Source organism: Ictalurus furcatus, chromosome 29 (genome assembly GCF_023375685.1).
Source record: "Ictalurus furcatus strain D&B chromosome 29, Billie_1.0, whole genome shotgun sequence".
Classification (NCBI taxonomy): Eukaryota; Metazoa; Chordata; class Actinopteri; order Siluriformes; family Ictaluridae; genus Ictalurus; species Ictalurus furcatus.
The window spans coordinates 2,950,324-2,973,877 of NC_071283.1; the positions used below are offsets into that span (position 1 = coordinate 2,950,324).

General features: G+C 44.4%; 4 protein-coding genes across 5 annotated transcripts in view; 1 reads left to right on the plus strand and 3 right to left on the minus strand.

The window, feature by feature from the left end:
* Positions 1 to 1,048: 1,048 nt before the first annotated feature.
* LOC128604502 (zinc finger and BTB domain-containing protein 5) lies at positions 1,049 to 6,643 on the minus strand. The gene is made up of 4 exons (XM_053619673.1): positions 6,597 to 6,643; positions 6,364 to 6,473; positions 4,648 to 5,730; positions 1,049 to 2,799 (listed from the first exon to the last, which is right to left on the minus strand). The coding sequence occupies exons 3-4, from the start codon at positions 5,725 to 5,727 to the stop codon at positions 1,894 to 1,896; spliced, it is 1,986 nt and encodes a 661-aa protein (XP_053475648.1). The 5' UTR covers positions 5,728 to 5,730; positions 6,364 to 6,473; positions 6,597 to 6,643; the 3' UTR covers positions 1,049 to 1,893.
* A 613-nt stretch (positions 6,644 to 7,256) lies between these two features.
* mettl14 (methyltransferase 14, N6-adenosine-methyltransferase subun) lies at positions 7,257 to 14,867 on the minus strand. The gene is made up of 11 exons (XM_053619675.1): positions 14,723 to 14,867; positions 13,479 to 13,567; positions 13,099 to 13,186; positions 12,941 to 13,018; positions 11,229 to 11,316; positions 10,892 to 10,982; positions 10,639 to 10,780; positions 10,391 to 10,483; positions 10,048 to 10,164; positions 9,650 to 9,860; positions 7,257 to 9,471 (listed from the first exon to the last, which is right to left on the minus strand). The coding sequence occupies exons 1-11, from the start codon at positions 14,786 to 14,788 to the stop codon at positions 9,179 to 9,181; spliced, it is 1,356 nt and encodes a 451-aa protein (XP_053475650.1). The 5' UTR covers positions 14,789 to 14,867; the 3' UTR covers positions 7,257 to 9,178.
* Positions 14,868 to 15,459: 592 nt separating this feature from the next.
* LOC128604506 (uncharacterized) lies at positions 15,460 to 18,232 on the minus strand. Its single transcript, XM_053619676.1, has 3 exons — positions 18,093 to 18,232; positions 17,705 to 17,851; positions 15,460 to 16,418 (listed from the first exon to the last, which is right to left on the minus strand). Exons 1-3 carry the CDS (start codon positions 18,112 to 18,114, stop codon positions 15,706 to 15,708), a joined length of 882 nt encoding a protein of 293 aa, XP_053475651.1. The 5' UTR covers positions 18,115 to 18,232; the 3' UTR covers positions 15,460 to 15,705.
* A 660-nt stretch (positions 18,233 to 18,892) lies between these two features.
* prss12 (serine protease 12) overlaps positions 18,893 to 23,554 on the plus strand; it is a 31,266-nt gene continuing 26,604 nt past the window's right edge. For both annotated transcript variants that reach the window (XM_053619677.1, XM_053619678.1), the window contains exon 1: positions 18,893 to 19,734. In XM_053619677.1, coding sequence (XP_053475652.1) covers positions 19,398 to 19,734 — 337 coding nt within the window. In that variant the 5' untranslated portion in view covers positions 18,893 to 19,397. The remainder of the gene's footprint in view (positions 19,735 to 23,554) is intronic.

Sequence of the window (23,554 nt, forward strand, 5' to 3'; positions counted from 1 at the left end):
GCCGGTCCGTCGCTCCGCTCCAGCATCCTTCTGTTTTAACAGCGTTTACTGTGAACACAAGCTCAGTGACGACGACACACACACACACACACACATTCCTCACATTCTTCAAGCACATAATAATCTCCTCAAACAATGAAACACAGGAGGAAGTGAAAACACGAAAGAAAGAGAAGCTCTTCTGTACGGCACGGCTCGCTCACCGACTTATTATTCACTTCATCATACAAGACATGACAAACACGTCTCCTTTACACACCATCACAGGAATATTTAAAAAACAAACAACAACAACAACAACAACAACAACAACTGTACTTTCTTTAACATGAGAACACAAAAATTTGAAAGTTTTTTTTTTTTTTAATCTTTTCACGTCACTTCTGGAGAAAGGACGTTAAAGCTACGACGTTTGAAGGTGCGGAGGTGAGTATTTACACTGTGGCACAGTTTCTATAGTAGACATGAGGAAGAAGACGGAGGCGGAGCTTCACTTTCAGCTTTCCTTTTCCGTGGGTTCTTTAGTTCGGCTCTTGAAAACGAAGGAACGCTGACGTACATACGCACAGACGCAAACACCTAGGGAGCAGAAACGATTACGGTACGGTACACATCTCTCTGGACGAGCAGACGTCGGCGTTTAGAGGTTCGGAAATATTTTCAGAGAGGTCACGACATGGTTCACGACTACAAGCGAACAAACAACGAGCGTCAGACGGACTGATTCGGGAAGAGAAGAGCGCGACTGGTTGGGGTGAAGAAGCCTCCCGCGCTACCACTACTGCCTTTTTACAATCACGCCAAGGGGGCGTTTACTTTTGAGCAAGGTTTTTTTTTTTGTTTGTTTTTTTGGTCGAGGGTTATTTGCTGCTTATAATGACTCCATCCATATGTTTCACAGACATCTCTCTGCAAGCCGTTACTATAGAAACGATGATGGATTAGGAGCACGTTAATATAAAGCTGTGATTCACTCAGCAGCTGGAAATACTGTCAGGGCTGCTGTTTAGAAAGTGAGGGAGGGAGGGGGGGAGGAAGTAAAGGATGGAGGAAAGGAGAGAGAGAGAGAGAGAGAGAGAGAGAGAGAGAGAGGAAGGAAAGGATGGAGCAAAGGAGAGGGAGGAAGGAAATCAGAGAGGAAGGAAATGATGAAGGAAAGGAGAGAGAGAGAGAGAGAGAGATAGAGAGGAAAGAAATCAGAGAGGAAGGAAATCAGAGAGGAAGGAGAGAGAGCAAGAGAGACAGAGAGAGAGAGGAAAGAAATCAGAGAGGAAGGAAAGGATGGAGGAAAGGAGAGAGAGAGAGAGAGAGAGGGAGAGGAAGGAAAGGATGGAGGAAAGGAGAGAGAGAAACAGAGAGGGAAAGGAAGGAAATCAGAGAGGAAGGAAATGAAGGAAAGGAGAGAGAGAGGGAGGAAGGAAATCAGAGAGGAAGGAAAGGAGGGTGCTAGGAGGGAAGGGAGAAAGGAAGGAAGAGAGGGAGGAAGGAAAATGAGAGATGAAGGAAAGGTGGGTGCTAGGAGGGAAGGGAGCAAGGGAAAGAAGAGAGGGAGGAAGGGAAGGAGGAAGGAAGGGATGAAGGAAATGAGAAAGGAAGAAAAGGAGGGAGGAAGTGAGGAAGGGTGTGAGGGAGGAAAACGGGTTCTGAACAGACTTCTGGGCTGGTTGTGAAACGAAGAGGAAGCTGATGTCATCATGGCGGCTGTATGGCCTTTCCTTCAGCTCTAACTGCAGTGTTTAGTAGGAGTATTCTCCGTCAGTAGATGGCACCGTCATCTATCCAGTGATGAACTCTTAGCACGAGGTGATTCTTCACAAATTCAACATGAACGTAGAGGCTGCATCAGACGCACGTGTGTGTCCAGCAGTCCGCCGAGGAGCGCGTTACGTCATCCTAAAGCAGTCCGCTCGACATGGTGCTGTTCTGCCACCGCAGGCAGGTGGTTTTCGAGTGTTTGTACAGGTGACTGGATTGGCTGAAGCGCTTGCCACACTTCAGGCACGCGTACGGCTTCTCGCCCGTGTGCACTCGGATGTGCTTCTTGCAGTCTGTTAACGTCAGGAAGGTCTTGCAGCAGATTTTACACGCGTACTTGCGCGCTCCCTCGACCACCAGGACGTTGTGCTCCGAGAGCGCCTTCTTGCACTTGGAGAGCACGTCTGCTGACGCGCGCGTCAACTGGGGCAGAGGATTCGAGTTCGAGTTGCTTCCTCGTTGGCCAGAACAGTCAAAATTAGCACCGTTTACAAGCATCGAGGACGAGGACGCGGCGTCCTGCATCAAAGCGGCTCCCGCTGCGGATTTCGGCGCGATGCGTCGGTAAGGAGGAAACCTATACGCGCCGCCTCGGCAAATGTTCCTCTGAAACTCCAACGCCAGTTGCTCTGAAGACGACGACGACGAAGACGCGATCCTGTCGAGCACGGGCTGAAGCAGAAGCGCGTCGGAACGCATGTTGGAAAACTCCTGCGCCTCTCCCGAGAGGAAGCTCTGAGACAGGGGGAGGTGCATAGCAGACGATGAGTCGGAGCCGAACAGGAAACGAGGGGGCTCGTGGTCCAGTGCGCACTCCCCTGTCGTGGTGTTGGGAACGGACCCGCGGTCGAAGCTCATCGAGCTCAGCAGACCCCCGCCTCTTTCTCTTCGGTCTACACCTCCTCCTGTATCGCCCGCTCTTTCCCCTTCGATGACCGGTCCCTTGATTTCTGAGATCAGGATGTCGGAGCTGGGCTGAGGGTCGCTGAAGCTGTGCTCGCTGCCTTCGGGACTCAGCTCCAGCTTCTCTCCCGCGGCCTCCACCTGAGCAGGTATACACACACTGTATATAAAGAGAGTTCATTTTCGTGTTGTGTATGGAACATGCGCAGCAGATCACACTGCGCGCACCCTTAAAAGCATCCGGTTAATTTATTTATTAAACAGGAAAATCAATATGCAGAAACATCACACGATATGAGATACTTCCCAGTCGTGTCAAACGCTTGAAAAGGAGAACTCGAGTGCACAGAGAGGCTACAAAAGAACCCCCGACGTGGTCGTGCGAAGCCAGGTAAGGATTTTGTGTACAAAAGGCGCTCAAATAACAAATCGTGCTCTGGTGTGCGGAGTATAAGTTACAGACGTTTCACCTAACGGAACGACGGCACGTACATGTCTTAAGACAGGTCTCTAGGAAGTGCGTGCTTGTTCATACTTCCTCTGTGACTCTCGAGAGATACCATACGTCTGTACTGTGTGTCAGAGAGAGTGCGAGTTTCAGCGCGCCTCGGAGGTCCTCGGAGTGCCTCGTCGATCCGGCGCAACTTGAGGCTCGGTGCGTAAAATAACTAAACGAACAAATCTGCATCGCTGTATTTGATGGAAATAAGAGCCTGTCCCATGTCCCGGCTGAAGCAAAAACAGGCTTCGACCAAATAACGGCCAATACTTCGACTGATATTTCTACTTTAAGAAAACAAACGCATATTTGACCAAAACTGTGAGGTCTTTATTGCGTTTTCGGAAAAACAAATCAACGTAACTGAAGATGAAACGCTACTAAGGAGTGATTTCCTCACACAGTGAGCGTCACGTGTTTTTGCGAAGAGAAACCGGCTGCTGAAACGGCCCCGGTGCACCTTCTCGAAACAGAGAGCAGAGTTTTCACTTTCTGTGTAGAGCGGAACGGGGTGAATCAGAGCTTATTTCCTCACGCTAACACCAGCGAACGGAGATCAGCTGAGCGACGAGCTTCGTGTTCTTTTCTTTCGGTATGAGCACGGTTTCACGAGAAGTAATTCCTTCTTCTCAGAAACAGACAGAACATTGGCGCAACGCACAACTAGTTCTTTTTTTTTTTTTTTTTAGTCTTCGATCTTGACTTGATCTCGGCTCGTCCTGATCTCGGACTTAACGACGTCGCTCTTGACTAAAGTCCTAGACGTAAAGAACGGGGAAAAAAAAAGAAGAGGTTAACAGTCTAGCTTGAATCCTGAAGCCTCTTCATCAAGTGATGACTCCAGGACGATCCTCCTGTTTTTCCTTGTGTTTCAGAGGTCGACCGATAGTGGATTTTTACCGATACCGATAACTAAGTCGGGCGGTACCTGCCGATAAACAATCAATCAACCAATACTGAATGCAGACGTAACACTCGAAGTAAAATATCGTTGAACTTCATTACAAATAAAACAGTACTGACTGTACAGTGAAAATGTATTCTATTTTTTTTTTAATGAAATAAATATATATTAACTATTAATAAATATTCAACTAAATAAAAGATATACATCCAAACTGAACCAAAGAGTAACACTCCAAATAACAAATAAAAATAGAGACACCCAAAATGAATAAAAAAGAAAAAACACTTCAATTAACACAACAAACTTTACCAGTGATGGTTTTTATTTCGCCTCTAGAGGTCGCTCTCGAACCTCAAAATGAGTGAAGAAATGAGTGAGAGATCCCTTAACGCGTTTTTGCCTCGAAAACTTTCGAGATGGCAGAAAAGGAAGAAGAATATCATGTAATATTTCTGCATATGAATCGTTTAGACTCGGATACGGTGTACATACGCGCTTGCGTTTAAGGGTTATGCGATCAGGTGTAGGTATACGCCATGGTGGAATACGTGTAGACGTTCAGTACGTTACACTTAACACCTACCTGGTCACTGCCCTCGGCCTGCGACGTGACATCACTGGTCTCGTCTGCAGGTTCAGGTGAGCTGATCGGCTCGCTCTTCACCACCACCTGCATACGCTGTGCTTCTTCATCACCTCCACCTTTCACGTGTACACCAACGCCATCTGGATATTCCTCCTTCCGTGGCAGAAGCAGAGGCTCTGCCCTGCTCCCTCTGCCGCCGTCCGATTGGCTGGGCAGCTGCACGTCCTCTTGCGCCACTGCCCTTCTGTACTCATCTCGCTCGTCCGCCCCGATCACCACCACGTCCAGTTTGGAATCCTCATCTATGGTCTTGCTATGCGAGTCCGGGGACAGAAGCTCCTCCCCTCTAGCTCCTCCCTCCCCACAATCCTCCACGATGCCCTGGGCTTGTGAAGTGAGGCGCGGCCTCTGCCGTGGGCTCTCCGCCTCTGAGCGAATCAGAGAAAACGACTGCTTGCGCTTCTGCAAGCGGCGTTGTGGGTAGAAAGAGTCACGCTGGTCTAACAGTCCACTTCCCGAAACCGACCCCGCCCCTCGACCGGCCGCGCTCCCGTCCTCCTCGGTTTCTTCGTTGAGGGCGGAGCTGACCACGCTTAAGCCGAGCTGCTGCAGGAGGAACGATCGCTGGAGGCGTGTGTTAGACCCGTTGTTCAGCTGCTGCTGCTCAACACGCTGACTCCCGCGCTCGCGAAGAGGAGACTTCGGCAAAGTCCGAGTGTTCAGGTAATGCTTACAAGCTTTCACTACTGCGTTTAAATGCAAATGAGACGCAGCCAGTAACACGTCCATGACGTTGCTCTCTCCCAGCGTCAGCGTGGAAGTGTACATCATGTCCACGAGCACCGAGAACGCCTCGGCCGTCACCACCTCCGAATCCAGCCGGATTACGCTCAAGCTACCGTCCCCCTCGGAGACGCTAAAGAGCGCGCGGAAGTGCGTACTGCATGCGGCCAGGACGGCACGGTGAGCTTTAAAATGCCGGCTGCCCACCACGATCACGCAATCACACAGCTGCCCGTGGACACGCTGGTAGTTCAGCTGCTGGAAGATCTGCTCAAAGTGTCCCGGGAAGTCCATGACCTGAGGAAGATAAACAGCGGATTACGTAACAAATCTGTCATATTATTATTTTTTTACAAATCAGGAAGCTTCCCCTGAAACAACCAGAGTTAAACGGGTATCCCAGAGTCCACCAGTTATATATATATATATATATATATATAACTGGTGGACTCTGGGATATATATATATATTCTCTTCGTCATACTTGACTGCTTCTAACCTAAGCGGAAATTAAAATTAATGATAACACATGGACTAAGGAATAAAACATTTAGTCTTATGCTGTTATAGGAAAATAATCAACCATGAACATATACATATATCTATATTTATATATACACACACACACACACACATATATGTTAGTGACTCCTATACTACATTTCAAGTGTAACTACAAATTTACAACCAATATTTAGTCGCAGAACCGTGCACTAATTGATAAATTATACTTTATATATTTTTCCTGAGGTAACTAGCACCCTGGCTAACACGTCTAGAGGTCTGCAGGTTACCTAGCAACCTATGCTCCAACACAGGCTAGTTAGCTAGCTAACCTCACTGTCCTACCTAACTAACCTTGCTAGCAAACCTGTGTGCTGTTCTTTATTTGTGCGAAACCGAGCTCTAAATTGCTTTAAACAAGTTTACCTTTGCGTGTACACAATAAACCACCTCGGTGCAGCTAGTCAGTTAGTTAATTAATTAGCCGACATTAGTTAGTCTGCTAGCTGGTGAAGTTGTCGGACCTTCAGTCGCCACTGAGAAGACAAAGCAGTCGATAACGTTAACAAATAAACGCTGTTGAAGAACAGGAAACTAAATCATTCTTTCATGTTCTAGCTTATTCTAGGTGTAGCTAAAACGCCGAATACAATACAGACAATAATATCCCATCGTGCGCTAACAGTTAGCTAGGTAGCTACCGGCCATTTCTCATTAGCGAATGAGTCGACTCTTTGAACCGGATCTTTTGAGTGAGCCGACTCGCATTCATTTGTTCCCTCCATCCATGCATCCATCCATCCATTTTATACACCGCTTATCCTTCAGGGTTGTGGGGAGCCTGGAGGCTATCCCAGGGAGCATGGGGTACAAGGTGGGGTACACCCTGGACGGGGTGCCAATCCATTGCAGGGCACAATCACACACACACATTCACAGAATCTGACAGCAAATCAATCAAACAGGAAGTGAGTGCTGTATCTCAGCAAAGACTTTGCACACTGACGCAAAACTTGGTAGGCAGCTTCAGGACCATGACCTGAGGCTATGCAACAAATTTCATTACTGGTCAAATATTACAGTGACATGCCACAAACGCCTCCATCATCTTGAGACCTGTTGCCATTCTAGCCATTTCTAGCAATCTATGCTATTATACAGACAACACGTGACTGACAGGGTTTAATATCAAATAGCATTTTAATGAGCAATTTTCAATAATAAAAAAACCAAACAGTATAAGACAGATATATTCTAGTTTGATAATCTAGAAGATAAGTTTGGTGCAGGTTCTTGCACAAGGGGGGGGGGGGGGGGGTTGTACTACACTGATGAGAAAATAAAAATCACTTAAGATGTTTTTAAATTGCAAGAAGAAGAAGAAAAATTCATGTCGCATCATTAGCGGCAGCTGCAGCAGCAATGCCACCCTGCTGCCCATTTGTTCATCTAGATCTTTCCTCCTACAGTCAGAGAATTGCCCCACTGTCCGTCGTCAAAACATACACATCATGAGTGAAACTACAAATCACTCTCGAATTCCTTTGCTTAAAAGTTATGGCTGTGCTTTCATGTGTTGTTGGTTTGTTTTGTAGCTGGTCTGTGAGCGTACAGCTCACTGAGTCTGGGTTCTTGGCACCGAAAATGCTTTCTTGAGGTAACTATCACGCTGGCTAGCAGGTTACCTAGCAACCAACACTACAAGATGGGCTAACCATAGCAACATTCTGAACACGTTACAATATTATCAAATAATTTGAGTTTCTGTTAGTCATGAGCTAAGTCCCATTATGTCTGACTGCACAGTGCACTAATAGATAATGTGCTATAACCTGAGTCGACTCTTTGAAACGACTCTTTTTGGGTGAGCGCTAGGAGTCGACTCACATACCCGAAGAACCGCATTATGGTTTTACTGAAGATTCATTAGTACTTTGTAGTACATTTGTTAGTACAGTGCGTCAAGTCATTAAGTAGCTACTTGCTTGGTACAACATAACTATCAAAGGCGGCTCATCCGTAATAAACACACGCTGACCACTTTATTAGGAACACTTGTACGCTTACCCCTTATCCAATCAATCAGCCAATCATGCAATGGTCAGCAGAAGACCACATCCAGTTCTCGGCTGACCGACATGGAACCCGATGTGGTCGTCAGCTGTTACAGTTCGTCTGCCTCATAGTTCAACGTCCTCTACGCTCAGAGATGCTTTTCTGCTCACGACGGTTGTAGAGAGAGGTTATGAGTTACCGTAGCCTTTCTGTCAGATCAAAACAGTCTGGCCATTCCATTCTCCTCTGACCTCCCTCATCAAAAAGGCTCTCCCCCCAGAGAACTGTCTCTAACTAGATGTTTTTGGTTTGCGCACCATTCCGTGTAAGCGCTAGAGACTGTCGTGTGCGAAAATACCAGAAGATCAGCAAATTCTAAAAGCTCAAACCAGCCAGCAACCATGCCACCGTCAAAATCACCGAGAGCCGCCATCCTGATGCTTGATGTGAACATTAAACGCAGCTCTTGACCTGTATCTATGTGATTTTATACATTGTGCTGCTTGCACGATTGGCTGATTGGATAATTGCACGACTGTGCAGTGATACAGGTGCGGGTGGTGAGTGTATATTCCATCATAGTCAGTTCTCCGTCCACTCCAGGGCGAAAGTATACACTTTTAATTAAAAAGGAATTTTATTTCTCGAGGAAGAGATGAGAGAAACCATTTGATGATTGAGAGACACAGCCTGTGATGCAGATGATGTCTGAACACAGGGGCATGACAACAGGGTCTGTAATATTTGCCTCCGGACCTATTAATAACACCAGAGCAGAAGGAATTTGCAAAGTGAAGCATACGTGACATTTTTCCGGGAAGAAAAGAAAAAAAAAAAAAACAGACCAATTAAAAAGACCAATAAAAATCAGTAAAAATCTCAACACTGCATTTCTAACACATGACATTCGATCCAAACAGAAGAAATCTAACAGCAGCAACGTAGATCTGAACAAGGTCCTTTTTTTTTTTTTTTTTGCCTTTTAAAACCTAAGATGCGCACATATAAAAACTCATTAGCTGTCTGTCATATTTACTGTATGATCTGGATCCTTTCAAAAAAAATGAAAACAAATGGAGCAAGGCAACAATATGCCGGTCCGTTAAAAAAATATATCAGCTCTGTGGCATCATTTGTATTTAAAAAAACAAACAAAACAAAAACGCAACACAGTAAAAATGTGAATTTATCGTGGAGGAAACCCGCGGTGAGGTGCACCACGCCCCCTGAACCCGCCCCGCTCTCCGCGAAAATTGGGTCGGTTCCTGTCGCGCCCGCGTTCACCTCGCCCACCTGCCACTCCACCTCGGCCCCCTCGTGGAGCCCCTCTGCACCCCTCGGGCTTAGGGGGTGGGGATTTGGGGCGGAGCCTTTCAATGTCCTCTGTGCAGCCTGAGAGGTAGGAGCTGGAGAAGTGGGCGGAGTATGCTTCAGCGTTGAAGTTGCTGTTGGTCAGCGTGGGTCCGACAGTTAACCAGCCTGGAAAATCACACACACACACACACACACACACACACACCCCAAAACCCATAAACATCACTTTGTAAACACATTCCTTAGCACTTAGGAGAAATCATGACAACAGTTCGGAAAGAGAAAACTGTCTCTGTGTGTGTAGGTGTATGTGAGAGAAAGAGAGAGAGACCAAGACAGAGACCTGGCCTGATAGTACTGTCTCGCCCAAACAGATGGAGACGTCTGAGTCCGAGGCAGAAGTGCTCGATGATGTGGAAAATCTCCACAGGCTTCTCGATGTTGCCCATCTCAGGCTCCTCTGTGATGATCAGGTCGATGTCCACGTTGGCGTGGATGAATTCGCCGTCTGTGCTGCGCCGAACCGTGCCCTTAATACCCATCAGGCAGTGCTCCTGAAACACACACACAACATTTATGTAAATTTTAGGGTGAAGAAAAACAAGATGAATAATATCACTAATCAAGCACGCACACTTTAAGTATCGCCTCTTGCAGAAAGCCTGCAATAAACCTTCTCTATTTTGATGATGATGATGATAAAAAAAAAAACCCTAACAGGTTTAATTCCCTTCTTCTTACCTTCGTCCTCTGAAACACTGCTTTGGGGTCCAGCGTTTTGGTCTTTCCCGGGTTGTTCTTGTTGGTCTTGATCCAACAGATGTCCTCACATCTCCTGAACCCCCATTTCCTCAAACACTGCGTAGCGAACGCACTCATTACACACCTTTACTTAAGAGACCATATATATTTAAAAAAAAAAAAAAAAGAAAAAAGACAGCTACAGAGATTGTGCACGTCTAATCTAATTATGTCTGCAGTGTAAACACACAATAAACCCCGAGAGTACTAAAATGCTACGAAGCCCAGATTGTGACCGTCGTTACCGGATTAACAGCAGACATTCTTTAAATGCGAGCCTTACCATCCTGCCGAGATCGAGCCCCTCCCCCGAGCCGCACCAGAGAAAGACGAAAGAACGCAGTGCCGAGATCTCGTCGATCTCCAGCTTCATGATCTAGGACAGAAACGGAGAGACGCAGTGTTCGCTTCTCGAATCTGATTCGACAAAACGTGTCGGTTAGTTTTCCGTAACCGCGGCTCTTACGGCTGTAATTCAAGTCGTTAAATGCGGGTTTACGATACTGAAACAGAAAAGCGTTCAGCACTCACATCGTCCCAGGTCCAGAAGCGTTCGCTGGCGATGATGCCCGACTCTCTGTAATACTCTTCTAGCGGAGGCTCCAGCAGGATCACGTCAAATTTACACTTCAGGTCTCTCAGATCAAAGTTCTCCGGGTCGGCCTGCAGGTACCTGACAACATCCGAACACGTGCAATGTGCGATATACTGTCGCATGGCTGTCTTGGAAAACGAACGTACGTTAAAAAAAATAATAAAAAAAAAAACAGTGTCCTGTGCTTACATGGGTGGTGTGTTTGTAGTGGAGATGAGCTCGTCTTTGAGCCGGATGAGCTCTCGGAGTTTGGGGTACTCCTCGAATCGGTCAGCCAAACCTGTAACACAAGACGCCAAAAACAACCCATTACGTTTATTTATTTGTAAAAAGGCTGGACGTTTTCCTCAGATTTTTAAAGCAAAACACAAACACGTCAGCTTCCTCCTTCCTTTATATTTCTCTCTTTTCCCATCCTCACTTGCTCTATTAAGCGACTGTTAACGCCACCATACGCGTACGGTCGTGTTCGTCCTGACCTAAATCCTCATAAGATCTTCCGTAGTAGAGAAGACGAGACACTCACCCACGTCTCTGATGAAGTTCTGCGGTCGGTGTCCCGTGTCCACGAAATGCTGGCAGTAGTCGTTATGAGGGTTTAAACTCTGCGTCCCCTAATCAGTATAATAATAGAAGACGAGAATTAAAGAACTGCTTCTGGGGAAGGAAAAATAAATAAATAAATAAATAAACAAACAAACACTTCAAGATAATGATTTAAATGGAGAGGATGGATACACAGAACCCAATCTGAAGAAGATTTTAGATTACAAATCGGTATGGAATAAATCTCTTAGGAGCGTGCTGTTCCAGGAAAATACTCACTGACGTGGTGGTGTGATGAGACACGAAGCAGAGCGAATTATTATCCGATAACACTAGAAGTGCCGATAATTACGTCACATGTAGTTTGATTACACACGCACAGAGTTAGGTCCATAAGTATTTGGACAGCGGACGCAATGTTTGTCGTTTTTGCCTCTGTACACCACCACAATGGATTTGAAATGAAGCGATCAAAACGTGATCGAAGTGTGTAGGACGTTCGGCTTGAATTCAAGGGCTTTAACAAAAACATCGCGTTTAGGAATTTCAGCCTTTTATTATTTATTTTTTTTTTACAGAGTCCTTCCATTTTCACAGGCTGAAAAGTAATCGGACAAACTAACAATGATTTTTTTAAATATTTGGATGCAAATCCTTCGCGTGAATGACTGCCTGATGTCCGGAACCCATAGACGTCACCAAATGCCGAGTCTCCTCCCTTTAGATGCTTTGCCAGGCTTTTACTGTAGGTGCCTTCAGTTGCTGCTTGTTTGTGGATCTTTCTGCCTTCAGGTTTGTGCTCGGAAAGTGAAGATTGGGTCGAGGTCATCGGACATCTAAGGACGTTTCATTTCTTGGGCTGCTTCTGCGGTACGTTTCGGGTCGTTACCCATCTGTACTGTGAAGCGTCGTCCTATCAGTTTTGCAGCACTTGACTGAATCTGAGCAGAAATTATAGCTCTGTAGGCTTCAGAATGCATCCTGCTACTTCTTTCAGTACTTCTATCATGACCCAGTTCCACCGGCAGCCATACATGCCCATGCCATAACACGTCCTCCACATGTTTGACAGATGATGTGGATCACGAGCCTTTCCTTTCCGTCTCCATACTCTTCTCTTCCCATCATTCTGGTACAAGTTAATCTTTCCTTAGAACTGGACAGCGTTCAAGAAACTCTGCGATCATCCACTATAGCTGTGTTCCGTGATCCTCCAGGCCTTTTGGTGCTGCTGTCTGATTTTTTGTTTGTTTGTTTGTTTTCCAGCCTAATGATGGCCTGCATCAACACGTCTTTGGAGCGCATATTGAGAGTTCCCATGAGCGGCTACCAAACGCAAATTCAACACTTGAACTCAACTCGAGACCTTTTATCTCCTGAATTTGTCATGAAATAACAAGGAAACAGGCCACACCTGGCCATCAAACCACTTCTCAGTCAACTGTCCAATTACTTTTGAGCCTGTGAAATGGAGTTACTGCTGTAGGAAAAAAAAAACCCTGCTGTAGTTCCTGCATCATTTCAAATCCGCCGTGGTGATGAAACAGAGGCAAAACGATTAAAATTGCGTCGCTGTCCGAATACTTACGGACCCGGCTGTATTTACTTCGATGAAATGTTTGCGGCGTGATATGGAGCTAATTAATTAGCTAACTGATTCTCAGCGAGTATAAATCCAGAGAAGAAAGCCACCTTAAGAAACGTGCTGGAGTCCTTGTAGACCTCTTCGAACGGCCCGCTGTCCTCCTGCTGCTGAGGCTCGGCGTCCTCCTGTAACACATCCCCCATCTGTTACCACGGTGTTCTACGTTACAACCGCTTTGATCTGGTCTGAGATCAGTACCACTCACTCTCTGCTCCTCCATGTCCTCGTCGGGGTCCTCGCCCTCGTTCTGGCATTTCCTTTTGGAGCCGGACGCTGTCGTGTCGAACGACGATCTGCAGAGCCGAGAACAATTAATATATAATATAACAGGAGCTCGGACTTGGGTTCTGGCTTGTTCTAATGCGTTATTATTATTATTATTATTATTATTATTTCAGCAACACCGTATCTGAAAGAACATCTACATAATCTAAAACTAATAAACAGATTTTAAAAAAAAACAACAACAACATGCTGTTATTTAACAGAGACATCTAATCATTGATACAGTTGACATGAAATTCAAGAGAATGCTTGAGTGGATATATAAATATGGAAAAAACAAAACAAAGAACACATAAACACCTGCATGTCTCTCTCGTCTCCTCGATCTCTTTTTGCTCCTGTTTGCTGTTGAGAACAGCGCCGATGGTGTCTGCGCTTTCTGCTCCCAGCTGCAAAGACAAAAATTATCTGTATATATTATATATACACACATATATACACACACATTATCTGCTGCTGTAATCATTAAGACTCTCATTAACATCTGCTCATACTGATCATCCTCTCAGCACACTCACTTGTCTTTACTCTTCCACACTTGTACACTGATTAATAATCGGACTATCCGGGGTCACAGAGTAGACAAAAAGTTTTGAGTCCATTTCCTCTCAAGTTTTCTTCCTCATGTCATCCCAAAATGTTTTCCTGTTAGATTTTTTAACCTATGACCTTGTCATACGTGAGTACGTGAGTATTATACATTTGAATTACAGGTGCGGAATGATTTTTTTCCCCCACCATTTTCAACATAAATCAGAAAGTTTGAGTTCTTTCAGACACACACCTAGTTGCTTAAAAAAATAATAATAATAACTATAGCATGAGTATTAGGTATGAAAATTTTAAAGCTCCGGCATGGGCCAAATTTGCTCCAAACCACATTTTTAATATAATATTCAGCAGGCAATATCTTGGCACATATGCAACTGTGGACCTTGTCTTTTACAAGTTAGAGATAGCGTACAGTAGACAACAATCCCTGAGAATTTCCTTCATCTAGCATGAATCTCTCAAAAGTAACGACTTGTGGAACTTTTTCTGTAGCACTGGTTTGTTTTGTTTTTTTACAGTAAAATTAGGGGCGTGTCCTCTAATTCAAGCCTCAATATCTCGAAAATGCACGCATATACAAGCCTGAAATTTTACACACTGTTTATTTGTTATGATGACATCATTTCCAGAAAATATTTATTAAATCTGAGAAAGTCAGTCAGTAACTTTTTTTTTTTGTAAATTGATGACTTGAGGTAGATTTACCCAATATACTACTATACCATACAGTATACTATTGTGCACTATAGTGCACAAGCAGACTTTTTGGCATTCAGACTATTTACTGCAAAAAGACAAATCCATAATCACTACAGAAGCCAATATTTCTTGCATTAACATGTAGAACAACCATTTCACCAGGTAAACACAACACAACACAACACAACACAACACAACACAACACACGCAAATGCCTCCATATTCTCCGCTTAGAACAGCAACAACAAAAGAAAACCTGTCGCTAAAATAATTGGTTGTTTTCATATTTCTACCTGTTGTGCAAGAAGCTGTCGTCTTAGTTTCTGCCTCTCGCGGATTTCCTGCAACCGACTGTCCATTTCTCGTGTTTATTACCGGATAAACGGAGTATTTTCGCCAGGAAAAACTGCACGCGAGCCCATTCAAAACCAACACGCCTCGGTCGCATGTATTCCGCGTCATCGTTTGGCCTCGCTTCCTCGAGTCGACGCTTGATGACGTAGCCAGGCTTCTACTGAATCAGGAAGGTTCCTCAGCAAATTACTTCGCAATTGAAGCAAGAAAGAGTGGAATAAACTTGCTAAATGAAGTGTTTGTAGACTGTTACGCAAAAAAAACATTGCAATATTACAAGCAAAAAGCGCTAAGTAGCCTATTAATCTGTATAAAGGGTGTGTATAATTTTGCAGCCAGGATACTGTAAGGTTCCCCCCCCCTAAAAACCTTTTTCACTCGCATTTTGTTGGTATCATGTAAAAGGATGAAAAAAAAAGGGGGTTTAAGTTTATAACATGTGTGTGTAGACTTGTTCTATCCACTCTATGTAAGTGTGTTGAGTATAATCGTGTAAGCTACTGTACATTCGTTGCTTTGGTTTGCTTATGAGGCTTATTCGCTTATTACGCTTTTCATTATTAAAGGATTTTAAGGATCATAAACCAACAACAACATCCTGTCACTCTGTAACACGAGAAAACATCGTTTCGAATGAAACAGGAAGCACTGTCAAAGTGAAATATGACACACTCCATAGTTTGTAAACTCCTTTACTTGAGGTTTTCAGGAAGTCAAATGTTATGCAAGTATATTTTGCACAATAAATTGCAACTAAATTGGTATAAAAAAATGCTTTTTGCATTGTCATCAGTCATATACGCTACACTACGCATTAAAGATTAGCAAAACAAACAAACAAAAACAACTACACATGAAAAAAAAAAAGTATAAAGGAAATAGCAGAGCTGAATGTTCGTTTGGTGTGGCTGCACAGAGAAGGTCAAAGTTTGTCCAGGAATCTGTTCATCAGAGCCTCAAACCCGTCCTGAGCGGATTTCATCTGGGCCAGAGTTTCCTCGTGGCGCCGCCGCCGAGCTGCCGTAGATTCCTTTAAAAAGTCCAGAAGAGTCAAATAGTGCTCATCTCTCCGTCTCCGCTTGAGCGTCGAAGGTCGCGTTGGTGTCGCTGAAGCCGTTGGTGTTGCTGCTGGCGTGGCCGAGCCCGTGTGCGCCGTCGCAGGCGATTCTCTTCCACCGTCCACATTCAATGCCTTTGGCCTGCGCACCTCTACACCTTTCACCGTGCCAACGACGGGAAATTCGACGTCATGATGCCCGCCCAACAGCTCTTCCATCTCACTAAAAAACTGGAACGTCACGGCTTCTTGACCACTCGTTCTATTATCGTCTTTCGCTTTTTTGTATTCGTCCTCAAGAGCGTACCATGTTCTCGCCACGTGATCAGGATGGAAGACCTGTCCAAAGTGTTTGGAGAGTCTAGTAGCCAGCTCCCTCCACATATGTTTCTTGCGGCTTTTGCCCGACTTTATTCGGGGATTGAACTCCTTTAAAGCTCGAAGGAGACTTTCGCCGTCTGCTTCCAACTGCTGGCGCATCAAATCGATCAGAAAGAGGGTTTGCTCTGTATCAAAAGATTCATTTTGTGGCAGGGTTGCGGCATCCACGATGTACACGTTATCCTCTTGCTTGGTTACTATAAGAGTAAAACAATCAGAGAGATATGAAATACATGTCTTTATTGTTGAACCTTTTGATCTTTTGCTCAAAAAATTCACAAAAGTACTCTGCGCTCATGGATATCAAACAATTGCAAACACAACAGAGATCATGTTTGTTAAATGTAGGTGTGCAACAATTATTGGCACCACTATGAATCCATCGGAGAAAAATACATTTGAAGTATATTCCCATCGACATTTGACTTTTTTTTTCAACCATGACTTCCTGTTTCACAGGTGTATAAATATGCAGTAACACATAGGCCAAATTCCCTTACTCATTCATAACAATGGATAAGAGCAAAGAATTTAGCTGTGATGTGCGGCAAAAGGTTGTTGAGCTTCACACAATGGGAAGCGTCTGTAAGAAAATAGCACAAGCATTGAAAACGCCCATTTCCACCATCAGGACAATGATTAAGACGTTCCAGTCAACTGGAAATGTTATGAATCAACCTGGAATTGGACGTGTGTCTATATCGTCTCACAGACGAGGACAGGTTGAGGACGGTTCGAGTGGCCAAAAAATCTCCATGGATCACAGCTGGAGAATTGTAGAAATTAGTTGCATCTTGGGGTCAGAAAGTCTCCAAAACTACAATCCGAAGTCACCTACATCACCACAAGTTCTTTGGTAGGGTTTCAAAAAAAAAAAAAGCCTCTAATCTCATCCAAAAACAAACTCGAGCGTCTTCAGTTTGCCAGACACTACTGGAACTTCAAATGGGATCGGGTTCTATGGTCAGATGAAACCAAAATAGAGCTTTTTGGTAATAAACACCAGAGGTGGTTTTGGTGCACACAGAGAGGTAGATATATGGAAAAGTACCTCATGCCCACGGTTAAATATGGAGGTGGATCTTTAATGTTTTGGGGCTGTTTTTCTTACAGAGGACCTGGACATTTTGTTAGGAAACATGGCATCATGGACTCTATCAAATATCAACAGATATTAAATGAAAACCTGACTGCCTCTGACAGAAAGCTTCAAATGGGCCGTGGCTGGATCTTCCAGCAGGACAATGATCCAAAACATACATCAACATCAACACAAAAATGGTTTACTGACCACAAAATCAAGATCCTGCCATGACCATCCCAGTCCCCTGACCTGAACCCCATAGAAACCCTGTGGAGTGAACTGAAGAGGAGAGTCCACCAGCGTGGACCTCGAAATGTGAAGGATCTGGAGAGATTCTGTATGGAGGAACTGTCTCAGAAAAGAAAAAAGTGCTGTATCCTGATATAGAGCTGAACTCACCAGTAGTATACAAGTTCACTCTGACAGTCAAGGCTTCATCAAGGTAGAATGTAGTAGGGTCATCGGCTGACTGGTACAGAGGAGCATTACCCAGAAATGTGCTCTTCTCTGGGTCCAGGATCAGAGTCACCTCGCTGTCTGCGTCGACTAAGGGATTTAAATACACACAACATGACAGTTACAGTCCATGACTGAGGAGCTACTGGTGCTGTTATGATTAGCGTTAGCAACACGCTAGCCAACTAACATTAGTGATATGAGTGATGGCCCTATCGCTGATGTTTTACCTTCTCAAAACTGTCATAGATTTAACCAAGTACTGTGTCTGTATGCTAACTGAGCTACTGCTATAAACTCATTTTAAAACAGAGAAGGGGTATTTCCTTACTGTTCACAGAGTGCTCAGCCATGTTGGTCTGACGTCACTCGCGAAACGCCTCTGCTTCTTCTTCTTTTGGTTTTAATGGCGCTTGGCAAACCAACGTAAGGTGCATTACCGCCACCTACTGGACTGGAGCGTGAGCAGCGACTCTTCTTCTCCTTGTTCCTTGTGGCGGTTACCCGAGACCACCCCCACTCCCACCCAGGCCGATTTGCACTGCGCATGCGTCAATTCACCGCGCATGCGCAAAGACGTCAAGAAGATGAACAAATGCAAACGTTAATTTCTTATATTAAATACGATATAAAACACACACACTATCGCTCTCTCTCTCTTTATATATATATATATATATATATATATATATATATATATATATATATACACACACACATACATACACATATTTGTATTCATTACTTAGTAGAAAGACTACAATTATTAGTAGTAGTAGTAGTAGTAGGAGGAGGAGGAGGAGTACTAGTAGTAGTTACAGTATTATTATTAATATTACTATTGTTGTTGTTGTTATGATGATCAAAAGCACACTGCATTACTGCACTTCAAAAGATCATATGTTCTCCTGGTCCAGGGGAGAACCCACTAGACTAGCATTCAGGACAGTAGGGTTCTCCATGACCAGGGTTGGGAACTTGTACAACAGACTAATGTGGAACTGCAATTGCGCCGTGTGAACACCAGATGGCAGCATTGATCCAGAACTGAGTCACTGTGCTGCGCAGACTTTCCCTCCCTCTCTCTCTCTCTCTCTCTCTCTAAACAGCCTTAGTAACACAACAGAAGTTACTAGAATACAGTAAAATATGTTTTATTGCAGGTCAGGTGGACTTTTTGGAGGCGTTGTGAAATTCATGCTGGAATAACAACAAAAATTATTATTATTATTATTATTATTATTTTTTAAAGTTCTTATTTTTAAAGCCTGTTTACAGTTTACAAATGTAAAGATGTAAAGATCTCGAGTCTTAATAACGCCGTGCTGCTATATTTATCCTGCAGAAGTTAACTTCAGCTGCCGGGACGTGAGTGTTGACCAACTACAGAATTATTACACAATTATGCTTATTATGCTTAAGAGCTTATTTTAATACTAGCGCGTGTGTGGGCTTGATTGAGTCACGTGACTCAGAGGCAACGTCAGTCATCAATATAATCATCATCATCATCATCGGTCAGTCAACGCGCGCGCGAGCTGCTTGAGGCTCATGGGCTTCCCCTAGTGAAACCCCTCGCGCGCTTCCGTCATTGGGTTCCAGTAGTCGCGCGGAGAATGCTGAAGCCGCTCCGGTGATGGAGGCGAGCGCGCGCTCCTGTTCCTCCGCGTGCCTGCCGCTCTTCTTCCTCCTCTTGCTCTGTGTCTCGCGGACGTCCGCTTTCCTGAACCCGTTCAGCGAGTGCACGCAGAGCCGCGGGAGAGGCGCGTCATACCGCGGCTCGGTGGACGTTACAGAGTCGGGCGCGCGGTGCATGAACTGGACCGATGTGAGCGGCGTGACCGCGCGCTATCCAGGCAAAGGACTCGGCGAGCACAACTTCTGCAGGAACCCGGACGCCAGAATCCGGCCCTGGTGCTTCTTCCGCAACGCGCGCGGACGCATCGACTGGGGCTACTGCGACTGCAAACAAGGTACACCAACGTCTCCGAGCAACACAACTCCGTCATCTGCACAGTGTTTACACTGGAAAAGCGCGTGCATTGTCGAGCAGGAGGATCTGCGTCGGTGAAACCAAATATGCACGAGCACTGTAATGCATCATGTAAACCTAATATGCACGAGCACTGTGCTGCATCGATTTAATCAAAATTCACTCGTGCACTGTGCTGCATCAATTAAACAAAATTCACTCGTGCACTGTGCTGCATCAATTAAACAAAATTTACACGTGCACTGTGCTGCATCAATTAAACAAAATTTACACGTGCACTGTGCTTCATCATTGAAATCAAATTTGCACGTGCACTGTGCTGCATCAATTAAACAAAATTTACACGTGCACTGTGCTGCATCATTGAAATCAAATTTGCACGTGCACTGTGCTGCATCAATTTAAACACAATTTGCACCTGCAATGTGCTGCATCATTTAAAAAAAAACATACTGAACTTGCACTATGCACGTGCACTGATTGCACTAGGCTTTAACACAATACTACATTAATGCTCTAATTTGATCATGATCACTCTGTTCATTTCCTGTCCGCGCTTACATGTGCATCTCCTAGGACTTATTTAGTCGCTATATGAAATAATGATCTATATGAAGCAAAACAGCGTCTTGACATACCAAAATAAACACCACTGGAGTTAATTCAGCACAAGACACTTTATAAAAGGAAGTAGTGGAGGTGAGGAGGTTAAAACCCGCAGGTTAAAAAGTCAATCCTAGCTTAATCAAGATTAGCCTGTTCAGTTCGTACGCACCTTTACGTTCCCAGTGTGGAATAAAAATGAAGCCGTTTGGTTCTAGAAATCCATATTAACACACGAGTTCATTCTAACTGCACGGGAGGTGTAAAGTTAACTCTGGAGATTTATAAGCCACTGCTATCTGAATTGAAAAGTGTACAAATCGGAATTTTGTCCTTTTATTTTGACGTGTAAGGCGACATTTTTCTAGTTGAATTTCGTTAAACTGAAATTGGCTTGAATTTGTGTGCAAGGTTTCACATTCACGTTCATGATAATCCGGTTTTAATTCAGCCGTCCGAGGTACAGGGCATTCAGATTTTGGGTCACCGATTTAACGTTTTGAAAACTTAAATCCGACGTCGAAGAACCGAATTGGAAATGGGCCGGGCCAGCAAAAAAAAATCGGATTTGAATCGGAAATGACTACTGCATTATTGTAAACTTGAATTCGGACTCGTACCCCAGCACCTCAAGCCCAGGGATACGATTTCGGTTTGATCATCCGACTACTAAACCTGACTCACGAGTTCAAATGGAGGCGTAAAACTCCAGACCGGTGAACTATCCGTTCACGTTGTAGCGGCACATTTTTCATCACGTCCTGGTATTTTATAAACACGAGTAGTGGAAGTCCGGAAAATTCCGCAGGTTAGAAAGTTAACGGCGTGTCTGAACATTACACGCGCCGACGTTTATGGAGTTGTAAAATCCCGACTGATATTAATAAATGACGTATCACGTAGTCCGGGAGCATTCTGTTCGCCTTCAACCTGATACAACTTGTCAGACGATCCCGTAAACGCTGTGTAAACTGTCCGGCTCAGGAAATGAAAGCATCGCCATTCACGAACGTTGCTTTCGGGGTTTATACAAAAAAAAAAATAAAATTCTAAAGGCTTTAGAAAAAAAAAAAAATTTCTCAGTGTCATGTTCTTTATTTCGGGCGAGCACGTTGGGGCCTGTTAGGTCAGGACGAGGCAAGTTCAGACAAGCAATCACCCAAATACAGCCTGTGAGAAAGGTATGCCACAACCAGCTTTCAGCACAGCGTGTAAATCCCCGTCTTTACATATACACACACACACACACACACACACGCACTCACAAATACTAGTCGGTCTACACTGCAAAAAGTACTGATGGCTAGTATTGTTTATTTATTTATTCCATTCAACAACGCAGGTTTTCGTATACATAGGTTTTAATGGATACAAGTGAAAACGTCAGGGGTCAAGCGTCAAGCGCTCAACTATCACTTAATTCCAAGATTTAACATGGAAGCCACCTAATTCCCACGTAACCTGCCTTGATATATTGATACCAGGTTAAAAAACCCCCCAAAACATCCCTCATTTAAAATCCTCTTTTTAAACAGCTTGCCATTAAAATGAAATCGTATAAATAGTAAATAATTACCATATAATTACCAAAATGTACTCATATCTGCGCTCTTATGATACCTCTTACGTGTAGTTACGTGTACGTATATTCATAATACATCGATAATATCCCTCTACATATTTATACGGTATCTTTTTTTAATGATTACATGCGAGTCGTCGTCGTGACTTTCACACCTCTGGAGGAAAACGCATTCGACGTACTATACCATCGAGTACCGTCCTCCGTTTTAAAACGGGACAGGACGATGTGTTCGGTTAAACCGGGGAGATCTGAACACGTACGAAATATAGAAAAAATTACTACAACCGTGTGGAACACATTAGTTATCGTATAGCTAACAGGGCGAGACCGTTACAATGGCAAACTGTGAAACCTACAGATTTCGGCGACAGTTAAACAGATCCGCTGTTTGATATTAGCGACGTGTGTTTTGCTAGCTTCCGTTTAGAAATGCCTAAAATGGCGTAAATCCCTCGGGCTAACGTGAGCACGTTCAGAACACGGCGCGTACCGAAGAATTTTATTCGATACGTTTAGCAGCTACATGTAAACAACTGATTAGCTGGCTAGCTTTGGACTTTTGTACAGGATAAAATGACGTAGCGGCGAAGCTTTGTACAAGGCGATCATTCCGTTTGAATGTTAGTCACGGAGATAGAGACACGGTTGACATTTTTGAATTGGAACCGAACCCTTGCGAGGGTGACGTCGTTTCAGAGTTCGGCTCTTGTGGGCGTGGCCTGTCAGGTGACGAATACGTTCGAATGTTACGGCCAGAGCTGTGAAAATGAATTACGAATGATGCAAGCTTGAATGCTAAAAGTTTTCATTCGACGCTAGGTGTAATCATTACTACTGTTTGTTGTATCTATTTTTTTGCTGTTGCAAAGCCGACTACCACCATACAGCAGCGTCTAATTAAAGTCGGTTGAAACGGCAATTAATATGAGCTCAGATGAAATTCCGCGTTCCGCGTCAATGAAGTAACAGTTCCGCGTTAACGCTTGTTTGCCTCGACCCTAGTTTTCGCACCGTGCGCTGAAAAGTAGGCCGCTATTTTTACAGCGCTCAAGGGCGTGGGACAAAATAAGCGCGAGCCGCTAGCACTCAACAGCATTTCATCATATACGCCACTCGCTTTCATTTAAACTGGCACGATGGACGGATAATTTAAAACACAGCCTGAGGCCATTAATCACAAGGGCTGTATTTCAAACTAACATAAACAGTAGGACCGAATAGGAAGGCAATATGGATTACCAAACATGGCGCTCGTGAGGTAGTTCGTAGTTCGGGTGGCGTCTGTGATTCTAGTAAGACGGTGGAGTCGTCGTGAAATGTGAACAGGACCGTTTTCAAGAGCTCGTCAATGACGTAGCTGCAAAATACAGTACATACTTAACACGAGACGACACTCGCTGCCAGATATATTCATAGTTGGTAGGTTTTTCTTTTAACAAGAACACACTTTCCTTGTGTGATTTCCTTGGTAATGTGGAGTCCAACCCGTAACGAAGATATTTTTAAAGCCCGCTAACCGGCTGGACTGATAACTATCTAGCAGAGTTACGGGGTCGAAGTAGTTCTCGGACACATCGGACGTAATCCAAAACTAATGTTAAAGGAACCTTGT

Excerpts from the sequence above, each read along its gene's own strand:
- LOC128604502 (XM_053619673.1), bottom strand. The coding sequence starts at position 5,727 with ATGGACTTCCCGGGACACTTTGAGCAGATCTTCCAGCAGCTGAACTAC. Across the intron at positions 2,800-4,647 it reads AGGCCGAGGGCAGTGACCAG|GTGGAGGCCGCGGGAGAGAA; the intron begins GTAGGTGTTAAG and ends ATACCTGCTCAG.
- mettl14 (XM_053619675.1), bottom strand. The coding sequence starts at position 14,788 with ATGGACAGTCGGTTGCAGGAAATCCGCGAGAGGCAGAAACTAAGACGA. Across the intron at positions 10,983-11,228 it reads GAACTTCATCAGAGACGTGG|GTTTGGCTGACCGATTCGAG; the intron begins GTGAGTGTCTCG and ends CTTGTGTTACAG. Across the intron at positions 9,472-9,649 it reads AGACAGTACTATCAGGCCAG|GCTGGTTAACTGTCGGACCC; the intron begins GTCTCTGTCTTG and ends GTGATTTTCCAG.
- LOC128604506 (XM_053619676.1), bottom strand. The coding sequence starts at position 18,114 with ATGGCTGAGCACTCTGTGAACA. Across the intron at positions 17,852-18,092 it reads GGCTGAGCACTCTGTGAACA|TCGACGCAGACAGCGAGGTG; the intron begins GTAAGGAAATAC and ends TAAATCCCTTAG. Across the intron at positions 16,419-17,704 it reads AGTGAACTTGTATACTACTG|TAACCAAGCAAGAGGATAAC; the intron begins GTGAGTTCAGCT and ends TTACTCTTATAG.